The sequence below is a fragment of the Anguilla rostrata genome, chromosome 16, assembly GCF_018555375.3.
Source record: "Anguilla rostrata isolate EN2019 chromosome 16, ASM1855537v3, whole genome shotgun sequence".
Lineage (NCBI taxonomy): Eukaryota > Metazoa > Chordata > Actinopteri > Anguilliformes > Anguillidae > Anguilla > Anguilla rostrata.
In genome coordinates, this window is record NC_057948.1 from 4,832,441 (window position 1) to 4,857,276 (window position 24,836).

Sequence of the window (24,836 nt, forward strand, 5' to 3'; positions counted from 1 at the left end):
CCCAGAAGAGAAAGGGAGTAGCTCTGTTTCAGGCTGAGATAGGCTCTTTGCTAGACCCAGAAGAGAAAGGAAGTAGCTCCAGTTCAGGCTGAGATAGGCTCTTTGCTAAACCCAGAAGAGAAAGGGAGTAGCTCTGTTTCAGGCTGAGAGGCTCTTTGCTATAACCCAGAAGAGAAAGGGAGTAGCTCCAGTTCAGGCTGTGAGAGGCTCTTCGCTATAACCCAGAAGAGAAAGGGAGTAGCTCTGTTTCAGGCTGAGAGGCTCTTTGCTAAACCCAGAAGAGAAAGGGAGTAGCTCTGTTTCAGGCTGAGAGAGGCTCTTTGCTAAACCCAGAAGAGAAAGGGAGTAGCTCTGTTTCAGGCTGAGAGGCTCTTTGCTAAACCCAGAAGAGAAAGGAAGTAGCCCAGTTTCAGGCTGAGAGGCTCTTTGCTAGACCCAGAAGAGAAAGGAAGTAGCTCCTTTTCAGGCTGAGAGAGGCTCTTTGCTAAACCCAGAAGAGAAAGGCTCTTTGCTAAACCCAGAAGAGAAAGGCTCTTTGCTAAACCCAGAAGAGAAAGGGAGTAGCTCTGTTTCAGGCTGTGAGAGGCTCTTTGCTAAACCCAGAAGAGAAAGGGAGTAGCTCCAGTTTCAGGCTGAGATAGGCTCTTTGCTATAACCCAGAAGAGAAAGTAGACCAGGGTGCACGCTAAGCTGGAAACAGGGATTCTCACACTGCGTGAAATCTCGCCAGTTGTGGGAGAGCCCCCCCCGCCTGTCACCCGGGCGCTGAAAAGAGCGCGTTCGGATAGCCATTACCCGCCGCCGCCGCCGCGGCCAGTATAAAGATTAGCGCCCGCGGGGTCGAGGGGCCGAACGGCTATCTGCCAGAGATTAGAAGGAAGGCCGGGGGTGGGTGGGGAGGGGGCGGTGGCGGTGGGGGTGGGATAGAGGAATCTACAGCGGCAGAGCCAATGTGACTCTGCAGATTAGACGGCGGGCATTAGCATTCCGTTCCGTTCACAGCCCTCTGTCACCTCTTCTTTCGCCGACGGAAAGATAACGACGGAAGATGAACCAATGAGCCGCTGTTCAAAAAAAAAAAAAAAAAAAAAAAGAACAATAACGGGGGGAAAAGGAACGACGGTGAACAATCGGGTCTGGAAATGAGACGTTTTTTTTTTTTTTTTTTCTTTTCCTTTCTACATGCTCGGGAGGTGATGATGCGTTCGCGAGGGTGCGTTCGCACGCACGCACGCAGCCGGAATTTCTACACCACGCCCCGCGTCGCACCCAGCTGATGGGAGGGAGGGAGGGTGGGGGGGGCGGGCGGGCGGTGGTGTGTTCAGATGGTAACGAGAACACCAGGGCGCAGCTCTTGGGGGTGCGCTTGTGAATCGCGAAAGTGGCTCGCTCGGGTCATTGGTTAATTAAAGCGCGGTTATTGATTGGCTTCGATCGGTTCCTGCCTCTTTTCCTGCGGCCTTGCCCCCACGTGCTGCTGTTCTAACAGATTCCGGGGCCCATCGAACAGAAAAAAGCCCATTCCGGCACGTCCAGTCCCGGGGTCAATGACTATCTCATTAGGGACTCGTTGCTCCTGTAGGGTTTTGCTGAGGGTTCTTGGCGAGATGCTAATCTATACGGACTCCACCCGTTTATTTAAAAAAACGGACGATGAAAACGGCGTTCTTATTAATGGCGTTACTGCTGTCAATGCTATTAGTACAGAAAGCGGTGTTAACGTCAGTTAGCGTTAGGCGCCCTGATCGCGTGGTTTCCCGAGCCCCCCTGAGGCACGGTTGCCGTGGTCGGGTTCCCCGGCGTGGCGGTGCGCGAGAGGAACACCGCGGCGGGTGCGATCGCTGGCGGCGGTCGCGTCACGTGACCAGAGGCACCTGTGGCCGAGGCCTGCGCAGTCCGTCGTTCCTGGAAAAAAAAAGGCGCTGGTGATCTTTTAGTCAGATACAATACGGTTGCGTAACTGTGGTGAAATAAATAATAACTTGCATTGTTTGCACAGGAATTTTCATACAAGTGCCTCACATCAAATCGACGCCGCTGTACGGCGAAAACTGAAAGTAGTAAAATAGTATAATAAATGTAAAAACAGATCATACCCTTAATAGCTCGGGTTCCCAGCCCATGTGCTGGAGAGCCACTGGGCTGTGCTTTAGAGCCGCTGGGCTGTGCTTTACAGCCACTGGGCTGTGCTGGAGAGTCGCTGGGCTGTGCTGGAGAGTCGCTGGGCTGTGCTGGAGAGTCGCTGGGCTGTGCTGGAGAGTCTCTGGGCTGTGCTGGAGAGTCTTTGGGCTGTGCTGGAGAGTCTTTGGGCTGTGCTGGAGAGTCTCTGGGCTGTGCTGGAGAGTCTCTGGGCTGTGCTGGAGAGCCGCTGGTCTGTGCTGGATATAATAAATGTAAAAACAGATCATACCCTTTATAGCTCGGGTTCCCAGCCCATGTGCTGGAGAGCCACTGGGCTGTGCTTTAGAGTCACTGGGCTGTGCTTTAGAGCCGCTGGGCTGTGCTTTACAGCCACTGGGCTGTGCTGGAGAGTCGCTGGGCTGTGCTGGAGAGTCGCTGGGCTGTGCTGGAGAGTCGCTGGGCTGTGCTGGAGAGTCTCTGGGCTGTGCTGGAGAGTCTCTGGGCTGTGCTGGAGAGTCTCTGGGCTGTGCTGGAGAGCCGCTGGTCTGTGCTGGAGAGCGGCTGGTCTGTGCTGGAGAGCCGCTGGTCTGTGCTGGAGAGTCGCTGGGCTGTGCTGGAGAGGTGCTGGGCTGTGCTGGACAGTTGTTGGGCTGTGCTGGACAGTTGTTGGGCTGTGCTGGAGAGCCACTGGGCTGTGCTGGAGAGTCTCTGGGCTGTGCTGGAGAGTTGCTGGGCTGTGCTGGAGAGTCTCTGGGCTGTGCTGGAGAGTCACTGGGCTGTGCTGGAGAGTCTCTGGGCTGTGCTGGAGAGTCGCTGAGCTGTGCTAGAGAGTCACTGGGCTGTGCTAATAGCTACTATGGAGGCAGCTACATGTGTGCAGCATTTGAGTCCAAGACAAATTTCCCCACGGGGACAATAAAGTATATTGGATTGTATCGTCTCTGGGTTGTGTTGGCTTTTGTTGCCTCAGCACTGGGGCAATGAATTCGCCTCACCCCATTCCTAGCATCAGGACTGGTTGCTGATTTTAAGGTGGAACAAACCCCCCCAGCAGACTAGCTCCAGGGCTGAGGGATTCCCGCTCCAGGGCTGAGGGATTCCCGCTCCAGGGCAGCTCAAACACGGAACATGTCTGTGCGCTCTCGGTCTGTGCCCCTGGGCGGCGTGCTGCGTGTCACCGGTGCTTTCCGTCCCTCAGGTCATCGGGTCAGCGGTGAGGAAGAGGAAGAGGAAGAAGAGCAGAGGCCAAGAGGAAGGGAGCGAGACAGCCGGGGTCTGCACAGAAAGGAGAAAGCACAGGTGGGCGTTCTCATCAGATACCCCCCACCCCCTTTTTTTAAATGTATATTTATTTTTTTTGACACATCTCCATATTAGCAAAGCCAAAACGTTTTTTTTTTTTTAATACATGCTTAGAGTAATCGCTTTAATAAAGGCCAGAGTGCCGAGGTTTCATTTTTAAGGCTCGGAATTGATTTCATCTTCGGATGCATCCGCAGTAATCATTTTAACAGACGCAACCCCCCTCTCCCCCCCCCCCCCAGCCCCATGCTCCACGGTGTCCCAGTGCTCTGATTTATATTACCGTAGTTCCCGCTCCTTCCTAGTTACCCCCCTGACACGAGCCTTCCGCCCTTACACCGCCCCGCGCTCGCCTAACCGCCCGCTCCGCCCTTACCCCGCCCCGCGGCTCCGCCCCTTTACCGCCGCCCCGCGGCTCCGCCCCTTTACCGCCGCCCCGCGGCTCCGCCCCTTTACCGCCGCCCCGCGGCTCCGCCCCTTTACCGCCGCCCCGCGGCTCCGCCCCTTTACCGCCGCCCCGCGGCTCCGCCCCTTTAACCCCCACGCTTGTCGCTCGGATTGCTTTCTGCCGCGTTCCTCCGGCGGCCTGTGGGCGGCTCGCCGGCGGTCCTGCAGAGATGAGACGTTGACAGAGACCTCTCGGGAGAGGAGAAGAAACTCGCTCTCGGGAAACAGCGCACCCTGTGTCTGCTGTTCGTCTTTGGGCGGGGCCAAGGATTGAGGCGAAGGGAACGTCGCTCCTGATTTATCATCCGTGACAAGTGACCCTCGACGAAAATGACGCATTTTCGACTGAAGAAACTTCTCTCGACGTCGCCGACGCCGTCGTGCTTCGTCGGGCAGTGCGATTGGACAAATGCAAACAAATGGTCAGGAGTTTACCGTCTCGTTACCGTAAGCCGCGTTTCCACCCAAAGTACCCGGAACTTTTAGTCCCAGGAACTACTTTTCAGGGAACTAAAAGGTTCCTTCAGCCCATTGTTGTCTGCGTTTCCACCGCGGTCTAAAGACCCGCGACGATTAGGCAAGTTAGTCCGCTGACGTACAAAAAAGCGACGGATGTTTTAAACGGGCACACCGTAACGTTGTTTTATTTAGTGTCTGATGCAATTTCAGGATGCTGTTTCTAACAACGTTATGTTAAAGACAAAAAAAACATTTCTTTCCGTGATGGACTGATAGTGCACCAGCCTATCAATGCATTGTTCGTATTTATTACTAGCGCTAACTTTCCACATATTTTTGTGGACTTCAAGCATTTGTTACTACTTGCTACAGTTGTGCATGACTTATTTCAGTTCTTTCCCACTTCCGCACATAACCTCTATCTTCATTATTTATTTAAAAACACTTTGTTCACGTGACTACTCCAGCCATAACTATGATGAAGTAATTTTACGTCCACAATGCAAACAGCATAGCTAATATATAGCTTAGTGAAACCAGACCGTAATGGCAAACTGTCCTCATCTAATCTTTACTCTAATGAAGAACACAGTAATAGAGAAAAACGCATAATGCAGTTGTACTAATGTTTACTTGAAAACAATGTTTACTTGTAATGATTTAACTTCATCGTCGGTCCATCTGTCGTATTTCTTCTGTAACTCCATGTTGATGTGTCGAAGCACAACAAACAAAAAACAAACTGGTTTGCAGCTGCAGATTTTTAAAAATCGGTTGAAATAAAATGCTGCAAGTACTCGACCAATCAGAAATGTTTAGTGCTGCAAGCCCCACCCCCAAAGTTTCTGTACTTTTGGAAAGTACTACCCCCCCAAGCAGGGACTTTTTGGGGGGTAAAATAATGTCCCCGGAGCTCAATTTACACCCTGGTCCCTGCGGTGGAAATAGGCCTCAGAAGTCTGACATAACGCAGAGCAAAAACCTTGCCCATGTATGGAATTCCGGTTCAAAGGGAAATTTCTCTATGGAAAAAATGAATGGATTTTCTCATAACCGCCCCTGTCACAGTCTGTGATTTAAGCTGGCGTTTACAACTTGGACGTTTTTATCCGGACACATTTCTCTCTTAAATGGCACTGGATTCCGCTGAACTCCGATGTCGTTTTTCAACCGAAACAATTATTTTGCTAACACTTCTGCGCATGTTATTTACGTCAAAAAGAAACAATTGGCAGTTTCAGTGGAGTAATGCTTCCTAAAACCACATTTTAATGGATGAAGCGAGACAGAACTGTTATTAAGATGTGACATTAGTTGTTTTGCTACCCATTTCTCGCAACTTTAGACATGACAGGGAGGATGCTTATGGGTCTGTAGTTGTTAACATCTGTGTGTTCCCCTGATTTGTAAATAGGTGTAATGACTGCATACTTCCACATGGTGGGAAAAAACTCCCTGTGAAATAGATAAATTGATAACCTTGGTTAAGGGGCTTATAAGCGAGTCTTTATGAGTTTTTAGAAACAACGAGTCTATTCCATGTATATCGTTGGCCCTAGAACTCTTCAATGAGCTTTTGATTCAGATACCACTTTAAGAGTGAGCATGGGCATGATGCTATCAGTTGTTTCTGGTACAGAATACTGCATCTCTGAGGTAAGGGTCTCTGTAAGAATGTTAATTGAATCCACAAAATAATTGTTAAAAGCTTCTGCTATCATACTATGATCTTGAGTGTAATTTCCATTCACGTAAAGTTTGATATTTTGTATAGACTTATTACTCTTTCCTTTTAAATTTTTTAAGATTCTGCCAAATCAATTTCACATTACCTTTTTGCTTTGTTTATTATGTTGATGTAGAAATTTGCTTTGGGTCTTCGAAGTTCACTTGTTACTTTGTTTCTTAAACTGGTAAATATATACGCCTATCATATTCTAATCTAGACTTAGATGTCAATGCATCCTTCATCCCCACTTATCCAAGGAAGAGAGTTACGTTGTCCAGATTTGTTTTTCACCTTCCTCATAAAACTGTTTACAGTATTCTGAATCGCATTCATAAAAACATTTACGTCTTCCTCTGCACAGTTGTGAGAGAGATGTTCTTCCCAATTAATACCATTTAATACATTTTTTAAGTTGCCAAGCTCACACTTGGGTATTCTAAGTTGATGAAATGCCCTGTTGGAAGAATACTTGACAGAGACCTCTTTTTTGTAAGTTTTCTGGCTATGAGTGTTAGATTGTGATCAGACAATCCTGTAATCATGTTAAACCACTTCAATATACGGTCAGGCTTATTACTAGAAATCAGATCAATTTGTGTTTCAGAGGACCTAGTTATCCGTGTGGGGCCTTTAATGAGTTGCGATAGATCAAGACTGCTAGTTATGCTTTTAAGTTTTTTCCTGTTTGATTTATTAAGCCAGTTAATGTTGAAATCTCCAAATAAAATAACCTCTTTGGTAAGATCACACACCTTTAACAAACCGTACGGCTTATCATAAAAAAATATTACTAGATGATGATGGACGGTACACTCCAATTATTATAAAAGACATTTGTGGTGAGAGAGAAACATCCAAACCAATACATTTCTAGTCAAATTCATGAGTCCACAGTAGCTGGGCACATTTAATATTGTTCTTAATGTAAAACATGACGCCACCGCCTCTACCCTCAGTTCTGTCTCTTCTGAAAACGCTACGACCTGGTGTATCTACCATTGCCGATGGGGAGTGTTTATTCAACCACGTTTCAGATAGACATAAAGAAATCCAGGTTTGAATCAGTTACATGATGTTTCAGTTCATTACATTTTGCCAAGACGCTACGTACAGTTCCCTCCAAAAGTACTGGAACAGCAAGGCCAATTCCTTTGTTTTTGCTATACACTCAAGACAATTGAGTTTGAGGTCAAAAGATGTACATGAGATGACAGATCCGAATTTCAGCTTTTGTTTCCTGGTATTTTTATCTAGATTTGTTGAACAACTTGGAACATATCACCTTTTGTATCAGACAACCCAATTTTTAGGTGAGCAAAAGTATTGGAAAGTGACTGACAGGTGTTTCTTGTTGCCTAGATGTGTCCTGTTAGATTGATTGGTTAAACAATAAATAGTGTTTTGAATTCTGAATGTCTACTCTTGGTTTTAGCCTTGGGTTTTGCCTGTGAAAACTGCATTTGTGTTATAAAAGATAAACTAACATGAATTGGCCTTGCTGTTCCAATACTTTTGGAGGGGACTGTATATTTAGGTGGCCACCCAGGAGCCCCCTTGGTTTAGCACGACGGTCCCACAGAACCCCTTGCATGTTTCGAAGAGTCTGAAGTGACGTTGTTTAATTATCGCTGTATTCGGATTACGCAGTTTGGACCCCACCATCTGATGATTTCGTAATGATACACTGACCAGCGGATCAACTGGAGCCAAAGTCTCTGTTACAAAGCCCAGTTCCTTACCCACTCTGCTACACTCCATCAGAGCACTAGGTACAATTCAAAATATTGAGGATTGTTGGGCTGAATGGCCTATTCCTGTCATTGTTATGTTATGTTAACCCATGACATAAGTGTAAGGTATCACTGTAAATATTTCTGAAGCTGTTTGTGAACTCCCGCTGGTAGGACTGGTGTTGAAATGAAAGCTACACCGTAGGAGTTGATAACTTCTGGTATCGATGCAATTTTTTTAACGGAATAAGAGGACGCAATGAAGTGAGTTAATAAGATGAGCTCATTCTCCTGTCTATAATTTCCTGCATTCAGTAGAGCAGTTTCCATTGTGCTCGAGCGGAATTAAATTTCATATTTCTTTGGAATCGCTGCCAGGGTGATTCAGCTCAAACGTCACATAAAAGAGGGAGATGAACGCTATGAGTTACGCGGTTTAATGAGAGGTGTTCAGGCCGTGGCAGTGTTCTGTGGCTTTGTTTAATGTGGCACAACGGCCAACCCCACCCCCCCCCCCCCCAACCTCTGAACACACACACACACACACACGCACTCACACATACCCACCCCCCCAACAATTCCAGCACTTTTTTGGTCATTTGTATTTGTCCTAATATTGTAGCTTGTACTTCTCCCTGGTTTGGCTTGGCATAAGTTAGGTCAGGATAGCGTTCACTGTGTGAACTGAACTGTGTTCTTGGCTAGAAATAGCTGTGCGAAATGAGTATCGTACCTCATTTGAACCTGTGTTTTGTAGTTGTCCACGACCATGAAATGAACTTTTGTACGTCGCTTTGGATAAAAGCGTCTGCCAATTAAATGCAATGTAATGCATACAACAATTCATGTATTTCATTTCCTCCTTTTATTTTTAAAGGGACAGTGCCTCGAAGTTGCTGTAAATGTCCTGGTATTAGCCCAAGGGCTAATGTGATGGCTGTAGAGCCAGGCAATGCAGGGGGCATTTTGTCTGGATGTAGAGCTCCTTGCACAAGAGCTCGGCTCTATGACATGACCCTAACGGGAGTTTGGGTTCTCAGTGAAAGGAGCAGAGAGGTGGCTTCGCTCTGCTTCATTGGCCGGACAAGGGCTTGCCTTGGGGTTCAGGGGGGACTGGAAAGGCTCTGATTGGCTCAGTCACCTGTTCCGGCTGCTGATACAGCCAATGAGATGAGCTCGCGCCGCAGATGCCAGTTCCCTCCGGTCTGGTAGAAGAGGGAATGATAGAAAGGCTGAGAGGAAACTCACAGTAAAAACTTCACCCTGATACTGTGAAGCCAGTTTTCACACAGAGACCTGGATCCAATCAACATTTGTCCTGAAGTTTGACTGTCAGCATGTGCTGCTTTTTTTTTTTTTTAGTTTTAGCCCAATCAGCTTTAGCCATCGTTGACCTCGCCATACCACGTTTGTGAAGGGGGAATCTCTCTCTCTCTGAACTCTTGAACAGAGCTGTAAGTCAGAGTTAAAAGACATATGTGATTGGGTTGATTGGGCCCAAGTGACTGACTCTTGCCCCCCCCCCTTCCCCCACAGCCATCAGTTCGCTGGGCCCCGGGAGCCGTTGTCGACAGCGACCAGCAGAGGAAGACCGAGGCAGAGCGGCAACGCAACAAGAAACGCCTGAGAGAGAAGCAGAGGTAACTGGGCATGCTCAGAAACAACACCATTCTGAGAGAGAAGCAGAGGTAACTGAGCATGCTCAGAAACAACACCATTCTGAGAGAGAAGCAGAGGTAACTGAGCATGCTCAGAAACCACACCATTCTGAGAGAGGCAGAGGTAACTGAGCATGCTCAGAAACCACACCATTCTGAGAGAGGCAGAGGTAACTGAGCGTGCTCAGAAACAACACCATTCTGAGAGAGAGCAGAGGTAACTGAGCGTGCTCAGAAACCACACCTTTCTCAGCTGTGGCGCATCAAAACATTTGGTAATTTCCTATGTAAGGCTTTATGCTGCAAAACAAACATATTCAGTGAATATTAACAGGAAACTGACAGCCAGATCGAGCTCCATCCGTTAATCTGCCTAAAACGTGTCCAAGCAGGATAAAATATTGAGCTGCTTCAGCAGAATTCAATACCGTTTAAAGCAAGGCATAAGTGTCACTAGGTTACATTGCAGAAAATATTACTCCGCAGATTTTATATTTTTTAAATTTATCCTTTATCTGGTCGGCACCGGCAGTGTTTGAAGTCCAGAGTAACCATCACCAGCGTTTAAAGCCAATACATTACAGGACATCAGAGGGTCTAAAAGTATAAAAAAAAGCTGGCAGGTAAGAATTGATTTTCTATTCATTAGAACTCTTCCCCAGCTATGTAAATATGGCAGTCTAAAATGGGCTTTGAAGTCGGAAATTTCAAAGTAAGAGCGCGAATGTCGATGGGGCAGCTGGGAACAGGGTCCTTGTTCATTGTCTCACACCAGGACGTTTGCGTCACCCTCCGGAAGGGGGAGGAGGTGCTTGGGACATCATGTGACATGACGGGGGGGAAAAAAAGGCAAGGCCGTTAAAATCGTTGTTTTGCTTGGCGGCACGGCAGGCAGGCGCAGAGGGACTCCAGCCCGGGGCATCGCCATGGACACGCAGGGCAGGGCAACCAGGAGGGGCGTAGAGCCAAAAGGCGGAGCAGGGCTGGGGCGAGCCAAGCGGAGAGCGACCTGGCTGCGTGGAGGAGGGTGCAGGCACAGGTAAGCTCACCCCCAACCCCACCTACCCGAAACCACACCCTCAACCCCTATCATACCCTAAACCACACCCTCAGCCCTTTCTACTCTAAAGCACACCTCCAACCCCAATCCTGCTCTAAACCACACTCCCCAACCCCTACCCTAAACCACACCTCCAACCCACATACCCAAAACCACACCCTCAACCCCTATCCTACCCTAAACCACACCCTCAGCCCTTTCTACTCTAAAGCACACCTCCAACCCCAACCCTGCTCTAAACCACACTCCCCAACCCCTACCCTAAACCACACCCCAACCCACATACCCAAAACCACACCCTCAACCCCTAACCTACCCTAAACCACACCCTCAGCCCTTTCTACTCTAAAGCACATGTCCAACCCCAATCCTGCTCTAAACCACACTCCCCAACCCTACCCTAAACACACCCCCAACCCACATACCCAAAACCACACCCTCAACCCCTACCCTACCCTAAACCACACCCTCAGCCCTTTCTACTCTAAAGCACACCTCCAACCCCAACCCTGCTCTAAACCACACTCCCCAACCCCTAACCTAAACCACACCCCCAACCCACATACCCAAAACCACACCCTCAACCCCTACCCTACCCTAAACCACACCCTCAGCCCTTTCTACTCTAAAGCACACGTCCAACCCCAATCCTGCTCTAAACCACACTCCCCAACCACTACCCTAAACCACACCCCCAACCCACATACCCAAAACCACACCCTCAACCACTACCCTACCCTAAACCACACCCTCAGCCCTTTCTACCCTAAAGCACACCTCCAACCCCAACTCTGCTCTAAACCACACCCCCAACCCCTACCCTAAACCACACCCCCAACCTCACCTACCCTAAATCACACACCGAACCCCTACCCTATCCTAAACCCACACCCCCAACCCTACCTACCCTAAATTGCACCCCCTGCCAGTCTCCTCCCTCCCACCTCCAAACACACCCATGCCCTCCCCTAAACCACACCCAAAATCTGCCAACTCCGCCTCGTCCCAAACCTCACCTCCTCACCTTCCTCTGACTCCGCACACCACACACTCACAGCCTTGCCCCCCCGTTCAAGTACTTAACCGAAAATATTTATGAAGGTAGGGCGCAAACAGTCTCCGCCCCCACGGCTGGTCAGTCCGCCGAAGCGGCTCCTGATTGGCCCGCTGCGCTCTGGGAGGCGTTCTCCCTCCCCGTCTCCTCACCTTGGTGATGTCACACCTGCGGTCGCAATGAGAGCCGGACGGCCCGGGGGGCCATGTGGTAACCGACACGGCGCCGAGCGGATAACGGGACCCACGCGCACCCCCAAACCCCACCCCACCCCCCACCCCCCCCGCTGCGCCTGCTCTTTCCGCTCTAACACCCTTCCACGCTCCAGATTTAATCATCCCAACTGGGATCTCCCTGAAGTCGCGGAATCCATTAACGGGCCTGGAGAAATCCATTAGCCGCTGATTGGAATTTTCATACGTAATGGGCCTTGGCGTTATTGGGGGGGGGGGGGGAGGGAGAGAGGGGGAGAGAGGTTCTGGTTTCGTGATGATCAGGGCCGGGAACTGCGGTGGAGTTGTCGCGGGGATTAGTCATCGACGCCGCCGGGAAGGGGCGACACAGCTCAGGAGGTGAGAGCGGTTGTCCGGCAGTCGGAGGGTTGCCGGTTCGAACCCCCCTCCCTGGGGCGTGTCGAAGTGTCCCTTGAGCAAGACGCCTGACCCCTAACTGCTCTGGTGAGTGCGAGGCATCAATTGTAAAGCGCTTTTGGATAAGAGCGCTATATAAATGCGGTCCATTTACCAACTCCGCCCGTCCCAGAGGCGATGCTGGGGGACCCGTCCCGCTGCGTGGGTGCCCGTCTGCCTGACGGAGACAAATATGGGAGGCCGTGCGATGTCTGAAACCGTAATGTGTCCAGCTGAGTAATGCACCAAAACTGCGTGACGTCTAAAGCTGCAGTATCTCAAGCTGCTGAACGTAATGAAACCGTATATTGTCTGAAGCTGTGTATCGCTGGAAGCTGTGTCGTTGGAAGCTGTGAATCGTTTGAAGCTGTGTCGTTGGAAGCTGTGTGTCGTTGGAAGCTGTGAATCGTTTGAAGCTGTGTATAATTTGAAGCTGTGAGTCATTTGAAGCTGTGAATCCTTGGAGGCTGTGATTCGTTTGAAGCTGTGTGTCATTTGAAGCTGTGAGTCATTTGAAGCTGTGTGTCGTTTGAAGCTGTGAGTCATTTGAAGCTGTGTGTCGTTTGAAGCTGTGAGTCATTTGAAGCTGTGAGTCATTTGAAGCTGTGAGTCGTTTGAAGCTGTGAATCCTTGGAAGCTGTGTCGTTTGAAGCTGTGAATCGTTAGAAGCTGTGAATCCTTGGAAGCTGTGAATCATTTGAAGCTGTGTGCCGTTGGAAGCTGTGTCGTTGGAAGCTGTGAATCGTTTGAAGCTGTGTATCGTTGGAAGCGGGCTCTGTTTCACACTAAAGCAGAAGCTTTCTGCGGGCCGTACTGTACACATTAACTACATATTAATTGAAAAACAAATGCCTTTAAGAGTCGGCGCTGGGGCATGTAGTTCCTCTTGATCAGCCGCAGCATGGCTGCATGCTTTTCTGAGAGCCGCCTTTCCTGGAGCCGTTTGCATTGCTGAGGAAACCGCGGCGCGTAGCGGTGGGGTCCGAAAGTCTTCAGTAAAAACCGAGTCTCGTGCAACTTTATCGTTGCTGCCCAGGCATGCCGAGAGAGAGATTTGAGATTTAAAAAACCCTTTTATTGGGACATTGTTTAACCACAGAAATTACTGTACTTCAAAACAAAAATAATATACAAGCAACATAAAGAGAAAAACCAATTAACAAACTAACCACAGGCAGAAAAGAGAGAAATAGCTAGAGAAAAGAGGGAGAGAGAGAGAGAGAGAGAGAGATGAGCAGTGACAGAGAGAGAGAGAGAGAGATGAGCAGTGACTGAGAGAGAGAGAGAGAGAGAGAGAGAGAGATATGAGCAGTCCAGCTGAAAAAAAGACCAGGGAAGTTTCAGCTTAAAAAAACGTACAGTTGCAATGCCAAGGAACATCTGAACAGGCTGACTGTACAGTCACAGCGCCAGAGAGCGTCTGGCTAGGACTGGGCGAAGCGCTCGCCCAAATTAAAACGAGGCGCGTGTCCAGTATCCGGTTTCCGCGCATTCTGTTTGAAACACTCGGTTTAATTTTTTTTGGCGCGCGCTCGAGAAACAGCAGGGCTTCCATATCCGACAGCCGTGCGAATTCAGTGGCGTAGGCTTGCCTTTTTCGGATAAACCCCGTTTAACCGCGCGCAGACGGCATCGGAGATGCGGAAACCGCTCGGCGACGAAGCGAAAAGCGAAACGTCCCCGATTGATTGGACGCGCTCCGATTTATTAGGGGAAGATGAGGGTATCGAAGCGTAGTGTTTTCCTGTAATCAGCGTTTCACGCGGATTTGTGTGACTGAACGGAGCACAAAGTGGCCTTAATGACGCGTCTGCGACTTTCTCATGTAAGCTGAAAGAGATCGACTCAGGCAACAGCGGCGACGTAGCTCAGGAGGTAAGACCGATTGTCTGGCAGTCGGAGGGTTGCCGGTTCAAACCCCGCCCTGGGCGTATCGAAGTGTCCTTGAGCAAGACGCCTAACCCCTAACCCCTAACTGCTCTGGCGAATGAGAGGCATCAATTGTAAAGCGCTTTGGGTAAAAGCCGGTGTTTTTCCATTAAAGAAGAGAGGGGGGCGCCCTGATGCACGCGTCTCTCAATCCCCATAATGCACCCGAGGCCTTCGCATTTGAGTGTGACTTCGACGAATTTCAGTTCGTCGATTTTTGCCCGTTTAAACGAATGCGGGAAAAGGCGTAGCCAGCCTACAGTACGTTAGCATGATTAGCACTTCATTGCAGAGGTTCTCAAGCGATGTCAGTCGCTGGTGGAAAAAAAAAATTGCACACAGCACTGAAAAGCAGAAATAAATCGCAGCATTGATAATGGTGTTTTCGAATGAAAGCCCACTTCCAAGCATTCACGATTACCTCAGCTGTCCTGTTTTCTTGGTGTTTTCTACTCTCTTTCATCTCTTTCAAACCTGGTCGCCTTGGCAGTGCTGTCGTCAAGGTACCAGAACATTTCGACAGCTTTGCATTGTTGATGGCATCATTACCATGGCATGTGAAAAATGAACTATAAGGAATCCTACAGTCTGGTATCTGTTAAGGCACTGTTCTAGTGCATGGATGGGCCCCACAGTCTGGTATCTGTTATGGCACTGTTCTAGCGCATGGATGGGCTCTATGGTCTGGTATCTGTTAAGGCACTGTTCTAGTGCATGGATGGGCTCTATGGTCTGGTATCTGTTAAGGCACTGTTCTAGTGCATGGATGGGCTCTATGGTCTGGTATCTGTTAAGGCACTGTTCTAGTGCATGGATGGGCTCTATGGTCTGGTATCCGTTGAGGCACTGTTCTAGTGCACAGATGGGCCCCACAGAGGAGGGTTTAGTTGGCCACACATCAGCATCTTAACGTGCACCAGTGACCCCTGCCGGTCAGCCGGATGCTCGCAAGTTCCCCTGTTGAGCTGTGCATGAAGCGGCCCGTGAACTGCAGCGTGATAAAAAGCGGCGACATCACACAACACAGCTGACATCACACAACTGATGTCACATGCTTCTCACGACCGAAGGTGCTCACCTGTGCTCTCCCCAGTCAGTAGAAGTGGTTGCAGCCACGAGCCCTCATAGAACACCACCGGGACGATCCAAATTGCATAAAGGGGGGGGGGGGGGTTAAGAATAAAGGCTGAAATATGAACGGACAGCGTTCGTGCGACGTGTCGTTGAGCGGGCCCCCGTTTCCCGTCTCGTCCTCCCATTGAATTTCAGAACACTGATTAAGAATTTTGAAAAAAAACATTCCAAAATACATACTCTACTTTTTTAATGCAGGTGATGCAAGTATTTACCAGTCTTTTCTAGTTCCCATTACTTTGGGGAGGGGGAGGGGGGGGTGTCCATTTCAACATTATGAAAATGTCTGCCGCTTGTGCGTGAGGTTCTATGCGCTGAAAGCAGCCTGTGTCATCTCTATTGAAGCAGATTGGTAAATGGTAAATGGACTGCATTTATATAGCGCTTTTATCCAAAGCGCTTTACAATTGATGCCTCTCATTCGCCAGAGCTGTTAGGGGTTAGGTGTCTTGCTCAAGGACACTTCGACACGCCCAGGGCGGGGTTTGAACCGGCAACCCTCCGACTGCCAGACAATCGGTCTTACCTCCTGAGCTACGTCGCCCCTTTGATGTAGAGGGCTCAATGTGGAGGGGCCATGGGATAATTGACCCACAAGAAGGCTCTTACAGAACTCATACTCATGGATGAGTGAACTACATGTTAAAAAAAAAACTTCCCTAGATAAACTTGTGCCCCTACTCATGATGCGAGAGGTTGGGGTATGGAGAGGGAAGGTCTGGTCCTAGATCAGGACTACTATGACACTTTAGGTGCTGTGTGAATACATAGGCTGATCTAGGATCAGTTTTGCTTTTTTTTTTTTTAGCTCATAATAGATAAGGTCATGATATAGACAGGGGAAACTTTGTCCTAGACAGAACTGTTACAATACTGTAAATATATCAGCGGTGTCCAGTCTTATCTGAACAGGGCCGGTGGGGGTGCAGGCTCAGGTGCTACGTCACCTAATTCAACTATTTAACTTCAATCTTCAATCAAGACCTCGATCAGCCTCATAATTAGACGTGTTAGTGCTGGACTAAAACAGAAACCTGCACCCACGCTGGCCCTTTTCGGATAAGATGGGGCAACCCCTTTGCTATACGAATAAATTCCCTGATCTGGGATCAGTTTAGCTTTTTTTTTTAGCTCATATCGGTAAGGTCGTGACGTGGACGGGGGGAGACTGTCCCAGATCAGTGCTCTCGCTCTGAGACGAGCACGGTTTTTAATTTCAGCTCCAGAGCTGCTGTTTCTCCTTGTGTTTTTTCCTCTTGACTTTGTGCCGTGTCATTTCCACCCCCCCCCCCCCCCCCACCCCCTCCAGCCACACACACTCACACAATAATAAATAATAAATCACAGAGCACAAATCGGTTGAATCCAAGAGCACTTCCCATACGTTATTCTGGCAAGGTTGCTGTCTGTGTGGTGTTCCGTACCAGGGAATTGTGACACATTGGCGGGGGGGGGGGGGGGAGTGGTCGGTGGGGGAGGGGTCGAAACAGTCATTCATCAGAGCCGGTAGAGCGAAATCACTTCCCCGTCCCGCTGGACTACGGACCGCTGATGGCACTGTGTGTGGCGGCGAAGCGAATCGTTGAATCCTCCTCCCCCCCACGGGCTTCGTCCGGTCCCCCCCCCCGTCTCGCGACGACCCGCCGCCGCTCGAGGCCTGTCTCAGGCTCCGCCCCCTCGGGTAAAGACCGCCCGTCTCGCCTGCAGCTCCGCCCTCCGCTCCCCCCCCCACCCCCCCCCACGCGCGCGGGGAGCCAAAATTCGGGGGGACCGGGTGGGAACGTCCCGGCGTACGAACGCCGCGAAAGGAAACAGTCGGGGGAATCACGGAAAATCTCCGCCGCGCCAAGCGCGTCCGCAACCTGCTCCCCAGCAAGTGAAGTGGGCGCGATCTGCGCCGCAAAAGCGTCGTTCGCAGCGACTCCTCCGAGGGTTGCGAGTCGCACGGCTCTGAAGCGCGTCTGCGCAGTCGCACGGCTCTGAAGCGCGTCTGCGCAGTCGCACGGCTCTGAAGCGCGTCTGCGCAGTCGCACGGCTCTGAAGCACGACGTATTTCTTCTCGTTCGGTGTTCGGGGCGAGCAGCTCATTGAGGGTTTCCCCTAAAACGCTTGTTGAATTTCCTCCCGTCCGCGGATCGTTCTGGAAGGCGACGTAGCTCAGGAGGTAAGACCGATTGTCTGGCAGTCGGAGGGTTGCCGGTTCAAAACCCGCCCTGGGCGTGTCGAAGTGTCCTTGAGCAAGACACCTAACCCCTAACTGCTCTGGCGAACGAGAGGCATCAATTGTAAAGCGCTTTGGATAAAAGCGCTATATAAACGCAGTCCATTTACCATATACTTGGAAGGGGTTTCGCCCTCATGGCGTCCTCCCCCCTAGGGAATTAATTGTCGGCTGAACTGGCCGGCGGGGGGGGGGGAAGGAAGTTTCCCTGGAAATAAACTTTGCCGCTCGAGCCAATTTACCCCGCCCGGTTTGAAAATCAGAATCGTAAATCCCCGCCGTCGGAGGGGGTGGCGTTAACAAAGTAGCGCTGTCACCCGGAGTTTCCTCGGCCTTGATGAATAGCGTTGTGATGCACGCCTGGAAGCTCATTGCGGTCTGCGAGCGAGTTCGACGGTAGCCCCAGTGTGTGCTTGCTTAATGTAATTAAACTCACCTTAAATAATTCAACGGTACGTATCGCGGTGTTTTTTTTTCTTTTTTCTTTTTCTTTCTCAAAACTGTCCGAAAATGGAAGGCCCTGCTGTTGGCTCGGGATCCGTGCGACGCCTGCAGCTGGTTCCCGTTAAGCCCTTTAAGGGTGTTTTCATGAATACAGTGGACGGAGTGTAGCACAGTGGGTAAGGAACTGGGCTTGTAACCGAAAGGTCGCAGGTTCGATTCCCGGGTAAGGACACTGCCGTTGTACCCTTGAGCAAGGTACTTAACCGGAATTGCTTCAGTATATATCCAGCTGTATAAATGGATACAATGTGAAAATGCTATGTAAAAGTTGTGTAAGTCGCTCTGGATGAGAGCGTCTGCTATATGCCTGTAATGTCATGTAAAATGTAACTGAATTTAGTGACGTGGGGGCTCATCCGACGCCCTCTGTCTCGGGGCCAAAGGGTGACTCGCAGGTGTCTCTTCAGTGGTGATGGGGACAGCAATGGACGGATTTGGTTGACGGTCGATTCCATATTATTTGGTTTTCTTTTAGCTGCTTGTTTGCTATTATCTGCCTAACCCCTACGCTCCGTTTGTTCGTATTATCACACATTTTTTAGCATGGCTCCATGTGATTGGTCGTTGAGACTTATGAACGCTTCCTTCATTCCCTTCCCTTCTTTAAGGTATACTGATGCGCACACTTATGTCGCCCTTTAAACGTCTTGTGTTAAAGCAAAGCACTGTGGGACTTGCAGTCCTGTACGGCCCACGTGGCTTCAGCAAAGGATGCAATGCTGTGTCCTTCCATGAAGGAGACGCACGAGCGAATCGGGTCTCCTTGGTTTGTTGAACAGCGCAAACGGTCCCTGTCACGGCAGCCCAGTTCAGATCTTTCTGGGACAAGGAAGTGACGGGTAAGGCCGGGAGGACCAGAGCATTTTTAAAAAATGGATTCGAACGCTGCCGCGTATGTTCGAGGGGGGGAAGGCGTCACCCACATCGCCAATTGAGATACGACTAATGAATAGCCTCAGGGGTTGTTAACTCCCCATCAGAAGTCAAACGCGTCCTCTAATGCAGATGCGGAATGCCTAATAATGAACTGGACCGCTTTTCCAATTCGACAACTAACATTTATTGGAGCGTTTATCTCACCGCGGATCTGAACCCGTGAACCCCACTTCTGGACACGGAGTGTACCGAATACGGTTTGTGAACATCTTGGAAAATGTCATTAGAAATACAGCGAGCTCCACAATGTATGGGACAAAGACATTTTTCTTTTCTTGATTTGGCTCTGTGCTCTGCATTTAAAAAAAAATTTTAATCAAACAATTCACATGTGGGTAAAGTTCAGATTCTCCATTTCTGGGCATCATATTTAGTGCTTGGTCGCATATCCTTCGCATGCACTGACTGCTTGTCTGTGACCCATGGACATCGCCACATCCTCAGTATATTCTCTGATGTGTCCTCCAGGCCTGTACTGCTGCCATCTTCAGCTCCCGATTGTTTTGGGGACTAGTTGTCTAAAGTGTTCTCTTAAGCGTATGAAACGTACTTTACATCGCCAAAAGTATGCGGACACCTGACATCAAACAACTCATCCAAAATTTCGGGCATTAATATGGAGTTGGTCCACTTTTGGCTGTTATACCAAGCTCCACTCTTCTGAGAAGGCTTTAGGAGATTTGCTTCCATTCAGCCAGAAGAGCATTAATGAGGTCGCACACTGATTGGCCGATTAGGCCTGGCTCGCAGTTGGCTTTCCAGTTGAGCCCAAAGGTGCTGGATGGGGGTTGAGGTCAGGGCCAGTCAAGTTCTTCCACACCATCTCGACGAAATGATTTCTATATGGACCTCGCTGTGTGCCCAGGGGGCATTGTCATGCTGAGACAGGAAAGGGCCTTCCCCCAAACTGTTGGGGAAGCATAGAATGTGATTGTATGCTGCAGCATTAAGATTTGCCATCACTGGAACTTAGGGGCCTAGCCCAAACCTTTGGAAAACAGCCCCATACCAAGGGGTGTCCAGATACTTTTGGTCATATCGTGTATGCCCTTTGCCATCAATGAGCTCACCAGTGCCCTCTTTCTTCTTAATGATGTTCCAGACCGTTGATTTTGGTTCGCCTAATCTTGTTTCTCAGTCTCGTAATGGTTTCTTTGGCTTTCATTCGCGTAAGTCTGGTCCTCCATGTTGACAAACGGCAAGAACAGACGCCGAAAGCAATGAAAAACCTTGAATCAGGCTAGACAGCGAAAGCTCTCTTATACCGCCGTTAAGAAAGCAATTGAAAACAGTCAGAGACATATTTGAAGTCATTTGTCTCAAACATTATAGTGCCCTTGGGGGGGGGGGGTTATAAAAAGTGCTGTAATTTTTTACATGGTGAAACCAAAATGTATAAAAAATACTTTAACCGCTTGTGGATTTTTTTGATTAGTGCAGAGCGAAATCAAGAAAAAATATGACACTGTTCCCAAAATTTTGGAGCTCGCTCACTGTATATTTCCTGGCAGGCTATCTAATCCTTTAGAACAGTATGTTTCAACGTCCAAAAGTGGCAATAATTTTCATAGTCGGCCATATGTAGTAGTGTTTTAATTTTCAGATTTTGATAATATATTTTATGTTGATATACTGCAGTATAATCCATTTAAGTAAGTGCTTTTGGAAAGCAAACCTTGTCTGGAACATGTAGATGGAGGTGGCCAAGGAAGGGGGCCAAAAGAGTAAATTTTTACACCTCTGCAGTTGTGAATTACTAGGCCCATCTGTTAATACCTGCACTATTATCTACTGGCCTCTGAGCTTCTGTCACCATGTCTGCATGCCAGCAACACTGCATGGGAATAAACCTGTCTCTATCTGCTGCATGTTAAACCTGTCTCTGTCTGCTGCTGCATGCTAAACCTGTCTCTGTCTGCTGCATGTTAAACCTGTCTCTATCTGCTGCATGCTAAACCTGTCTCTATCTGCTGCTGCATGCTAAACCTGTCTCTATCTACTGCATGTTAAACCTGTCTCTATCTGCTGCATGTTAAACCTGTCTCTATCTGCTGCATGTTAAACCTGTCTGTCTGCTGCATTTTAAACCTGTCTCTATCTGCTGCATGCTAAACCTGTCTCTATCTGCTGCATGTTAAACCTGTCTCTCTCTGCTGCTGCATGTTAAACCTGTCTCTATCTGCTGCTGCATGCTAAACCTGCCTCTGTCTGCTGCTGCATGTTAAACCTGCCTCTGTCTGCTGCTGCATGTTAAACCTGCCTCTATCTACTGCATGTTAAACCTGTCTCTCTCTGCTGCTGCATGTTAAACCTGCCTCTATCTACTGCATGTTAAACCTGTCTCTGTCTGCTGCTGCATGTTAAACCTGCCTCTATCTGCTGCATGTTAAACCTGTCTCTGTCTGCTGCTGCATGTTAAACCTGCCTCTATCTGCTGCACGTTAAACCTGTCTCTATCTGCTGCACGTTAAACCTGTCTCTATCTGCTGCATGTTAAACGTGTCTCTATCTGCTGCATGTTAAACCTGTCTCTATCTGCTGCATGTTAAACCTGTCTCTATCTGCTGCATGTTAAACCTGTCTATCTGCTGCATGTTAAACGTGTCTCTATCTGCTGCATGTTAAACCTGTCTCTATCTGCTGCATGTTAAACCTGTCTCTATCTGCTGCATGTTAAACCTGTCTATCTGCTGCATGTTAAACGTGTCTCTATCTGCTGCATGTTAAACCTGTCTCTATCTGCTGCATGTTAAACCTGTCTCTCTCTGCTGCTGCATGCTAAACCTGTCTCTGTCTGCTGCATGTTAAACCTGTTTCTATCTGCTGCAGGTTAAACCTGTCTCTATCTGCTGCTGCATGTTAAACCTGTCTCTGTCTGCTGCATGTTAAACCTGTCTCTCTCTGCTGCTGCATGTTAAATCTGTCTCTGTCTGCTGCATGTTAAACCTGTCTCTATCTGCTGCATATTAAACCTGTCTCTATCTGCTGCATGTTAAACCTGTTTCTATCTGCTGCAGGTTAAACCTGTCTCTATCTGCTGCATGTTAAACCTGTCTCTATCTACTGCATGTTAAACCTGTTTCTATCTGCTGCATGTTAAACCTGTCTCTATCTACTGCATGTTAAACCTGTTTCTATCTGCTGCAGGTTAAACCTGTCTCTATCTGCTGCATGTTAAACCTGTCTCTGTCTGCTGCTGCATGTTAAACCTGTCTCTGTCTGCTGCATGTTAAACCTGCCTCTATCTACTGCATGTTAAACCTGTCTCTGTCTGCTGCTGCATGTTAAACCTGCCTCTATCTGCTGCATGTTAAACCTGTCTATCTGCTGCATGTTAAACCTGTCTATCTGCTGCATGTTAAACCTGTTTCTATCTGCTGCAGGTTAAACCTGTCTCTATCTGCTGCATGTTAAACCTGTCTCTATCTGCTGCATGTTAAACCTTTATCTCCATCAGCTGCAGGTTAAACCTGTCTCTATCTGCTGCATGTTAAATCTGTCTCTATCTGCTGCATGTTAAACCTTTATCTCCATCAGCTGCAGGTTAAACCTGTCTCTATCTGCTGCATGTTAAACCTGTCTCTATCTGCTGCATGTTAAACCTTTATCTCCATCAGCTGCAGGTTAAACCTGTCTCTATCTGCTGCATGTTAAATCTGTCTCTATCTGCTGCTGCATGCTAAACCTGTCTCTGTCTGCTGCAGGTTAAACCTGTCTCTATCTGCTGCATGTTAAACCTGTCTCTATCTGCTGCATGCTAAACCTGTCTCTATTTGCTGCTGTATGTTAAATCATAGATCTACAGTATTTCTGCATATCACCCTCAGACTGTGCATATTTGCAATCAAGGAGTTTTGATCCCAGACGTATCGTTTTACTTGTGTGGTTCTTCAATATTTCCTTTCAGACTAAATGTGAACAACTTCATTTGTACATTTTCACCAAGTTAATTGCATCTGTGGCACTTTATTTTCCCAGATTATGAATATAAAGTTAGACTTAGTACTCTAAATGGTGTGAGTTTCTTGTTTAATTCAAGCAATTTCCCAAGTCTTAGTGATGCTCATATCCGGAGTTATAAACCCTTAAATAGGGCACTACCTAAATGGGCGAGGATTGGCCAGACTTGGCGTCGGCACAAAGGGGTTAACGAGATGGCTGCCAGTACCAGTACCAGTACGGAGCCGCCATCGCGCTTAACAGCTGGCTACCGACATCGCGGGTTGAAGGCTCCCTCTTGCCTTCTCCGAACGCAAACATGGCCAAACATACAAAAAAGGAGTAAAGTGACTCATCAGAGTCACCTTAAAAAAAAAATAAAAAAAACGTTTTTTTTTTTCTTTTCTGTTGCTCCAGGGTCCAGGTTTTGCGCTCCTTACAGAAGAAAATGCGTCAAGAAAGTGCGTTATCCTCGGATACGAGGGGGTTCCCGAGGGCGCCCTCGCCACGAGTGTGCCAGCTTTGCGAAGCTCTTGACAAACAGTCTTGACAGACTGGGTCCCAGGGGTGCTGATTCAAGCCCGCGGTCATTTTTTTAAGGTTCGCGGCTTGCGGGGCGCTTAGCGTCCGGCCCGCTTAGCGTCTGTCCGCTCCCGTTCGGCGCGTTCGGGAATACGTTAGAACTTTTGGCACCGGTCCCCGTGCCAATTTAGCAGTTTTTGTGACCGCTGAGCCGTGCTCGCTGCTTCACGTTGCTCTGGAAACACATCACAGCGCTCATCGTCAAGCCCTTTTCTGTAGCCGACGCGTACTGCTAATTGGCGTTCAACTAAAATGGCTTTGTGGACGCTTTTGTACTTGTTAGCCTCTTCAAAGTTGGAAGTCCTTTTTCCATATTCATTTTGTTTGCATTATTTTGTCCAGCCCCTGTATATATGATTTTTGTGCATGTACCTACTCACATGTCATACATACGCACATCCAAACATACCCTAAATACATACGCACATCCAAACATACCCTAAATGCATACACACATCCAAACATACCGTAAATGCATACACACATCCAAACATACCGTAAATACATATGCATACACACATCCGAACATACCCTAAATACATACGCGGACACACATCCAAACATACCCTAAATACATATGCGGACACACATCCAAACATACCCTAAATACATACGCACATCCAAACATACCCTAAATGCATACACACATCCAAACATACCCTAAATACATATGCGGACACACATCCAAACATACCCTAAATACATACGCACATCCAAACATACCCTAAATGCATACACACATCCAAACATACCGTAAATGCATACACACATCCAAACATACCGTAAATACATATGCATACACACATCCGAACATACCCTAAATACATACGCGGACACACATCCAAACATACCCTAAATACATATGCGGACACACATCCAAACATACCCTAAATACATATGCGGACACACATCCAAACATACCCTAAATACATATGCGGACACACATCCAAACATACCATAAATACATACGCGGACACACATCCGAACATACCCTAAATACATACGCGGACACACATCCAAACATACCATAAATACATACGCGGACACACATCCGAACATACCCTAAATACATACGCACATCCAAACATACCGTAAATACATACGCGGACGCACATCTCTGGCTCCGCAGTTCTACTCTATTCTACTCTGTACTTCCCCGTGAGAACTCTGTGGGTAAAGTACGCATTGTTTGTATATCACTTTCAAAAAAAAAAAAAAATGTTTTAAATAAATGTCCAACTTGGGGCCGTACGTGTCCAATTTCCCGCCAAATTTTGAACGGGCGATCGTCTGCAACCGCCGCGCTCACGCGTGAGCTTCGCTGCCGAATCGGGAGAGCGGAGACAACCGCGGTCCTCCTCCGAAACGAGTGGTGTCGCCGGCCGCGCCTTCTCGCGCCCGC

At 48.5% G+C, this 24,836-nt stretch overlaps 1 protein-coding gene across 8 annotated transcripts in view; it reads left to right on the forward strand.

The window, feature by feature from the left end:
• Positions 1–24,836, forward strand: part of LOC135241747 (serine-rich adhesin for platelets-like) — a 133,717-nt gene that overhangs the window by 70,919 nt on the left and 37,962 nt on the right. For 3 of the 8 annotated variants that reach the window (XR_010326102.1, XM_064312386.1, XM_064312391.1), the window contains 3 exons: positions 3,320–3,420; positions 9,325–9,428; positions 10,338–10,485. The exons of 1 other annotated variant lie outside the window; for it this stretch is intronic. Coding sequence is in view for 3 of the 7 variants with exons in the window: in XM_064312386.1 (XP_064168456.1) it covers positions 3,320–3,420; positions 9,325–9,428; positions 10,338–10,485 (353 nt within the window). In the remaining 4 variants the exon portion in view is untranslated. Of the gene's footprint in view, positions 1–3,319; positions 3,421–9,324; positions 9,429–10,337; positions 10,486–23,269; positions 23,422–24,836 lie in introns of those variants that run through there. 4 more of the 8 variants (XR_010326103.1, XR_010326105.1, XM_064312389.1 and 1 more) reach the window with 3 other exon arrangements.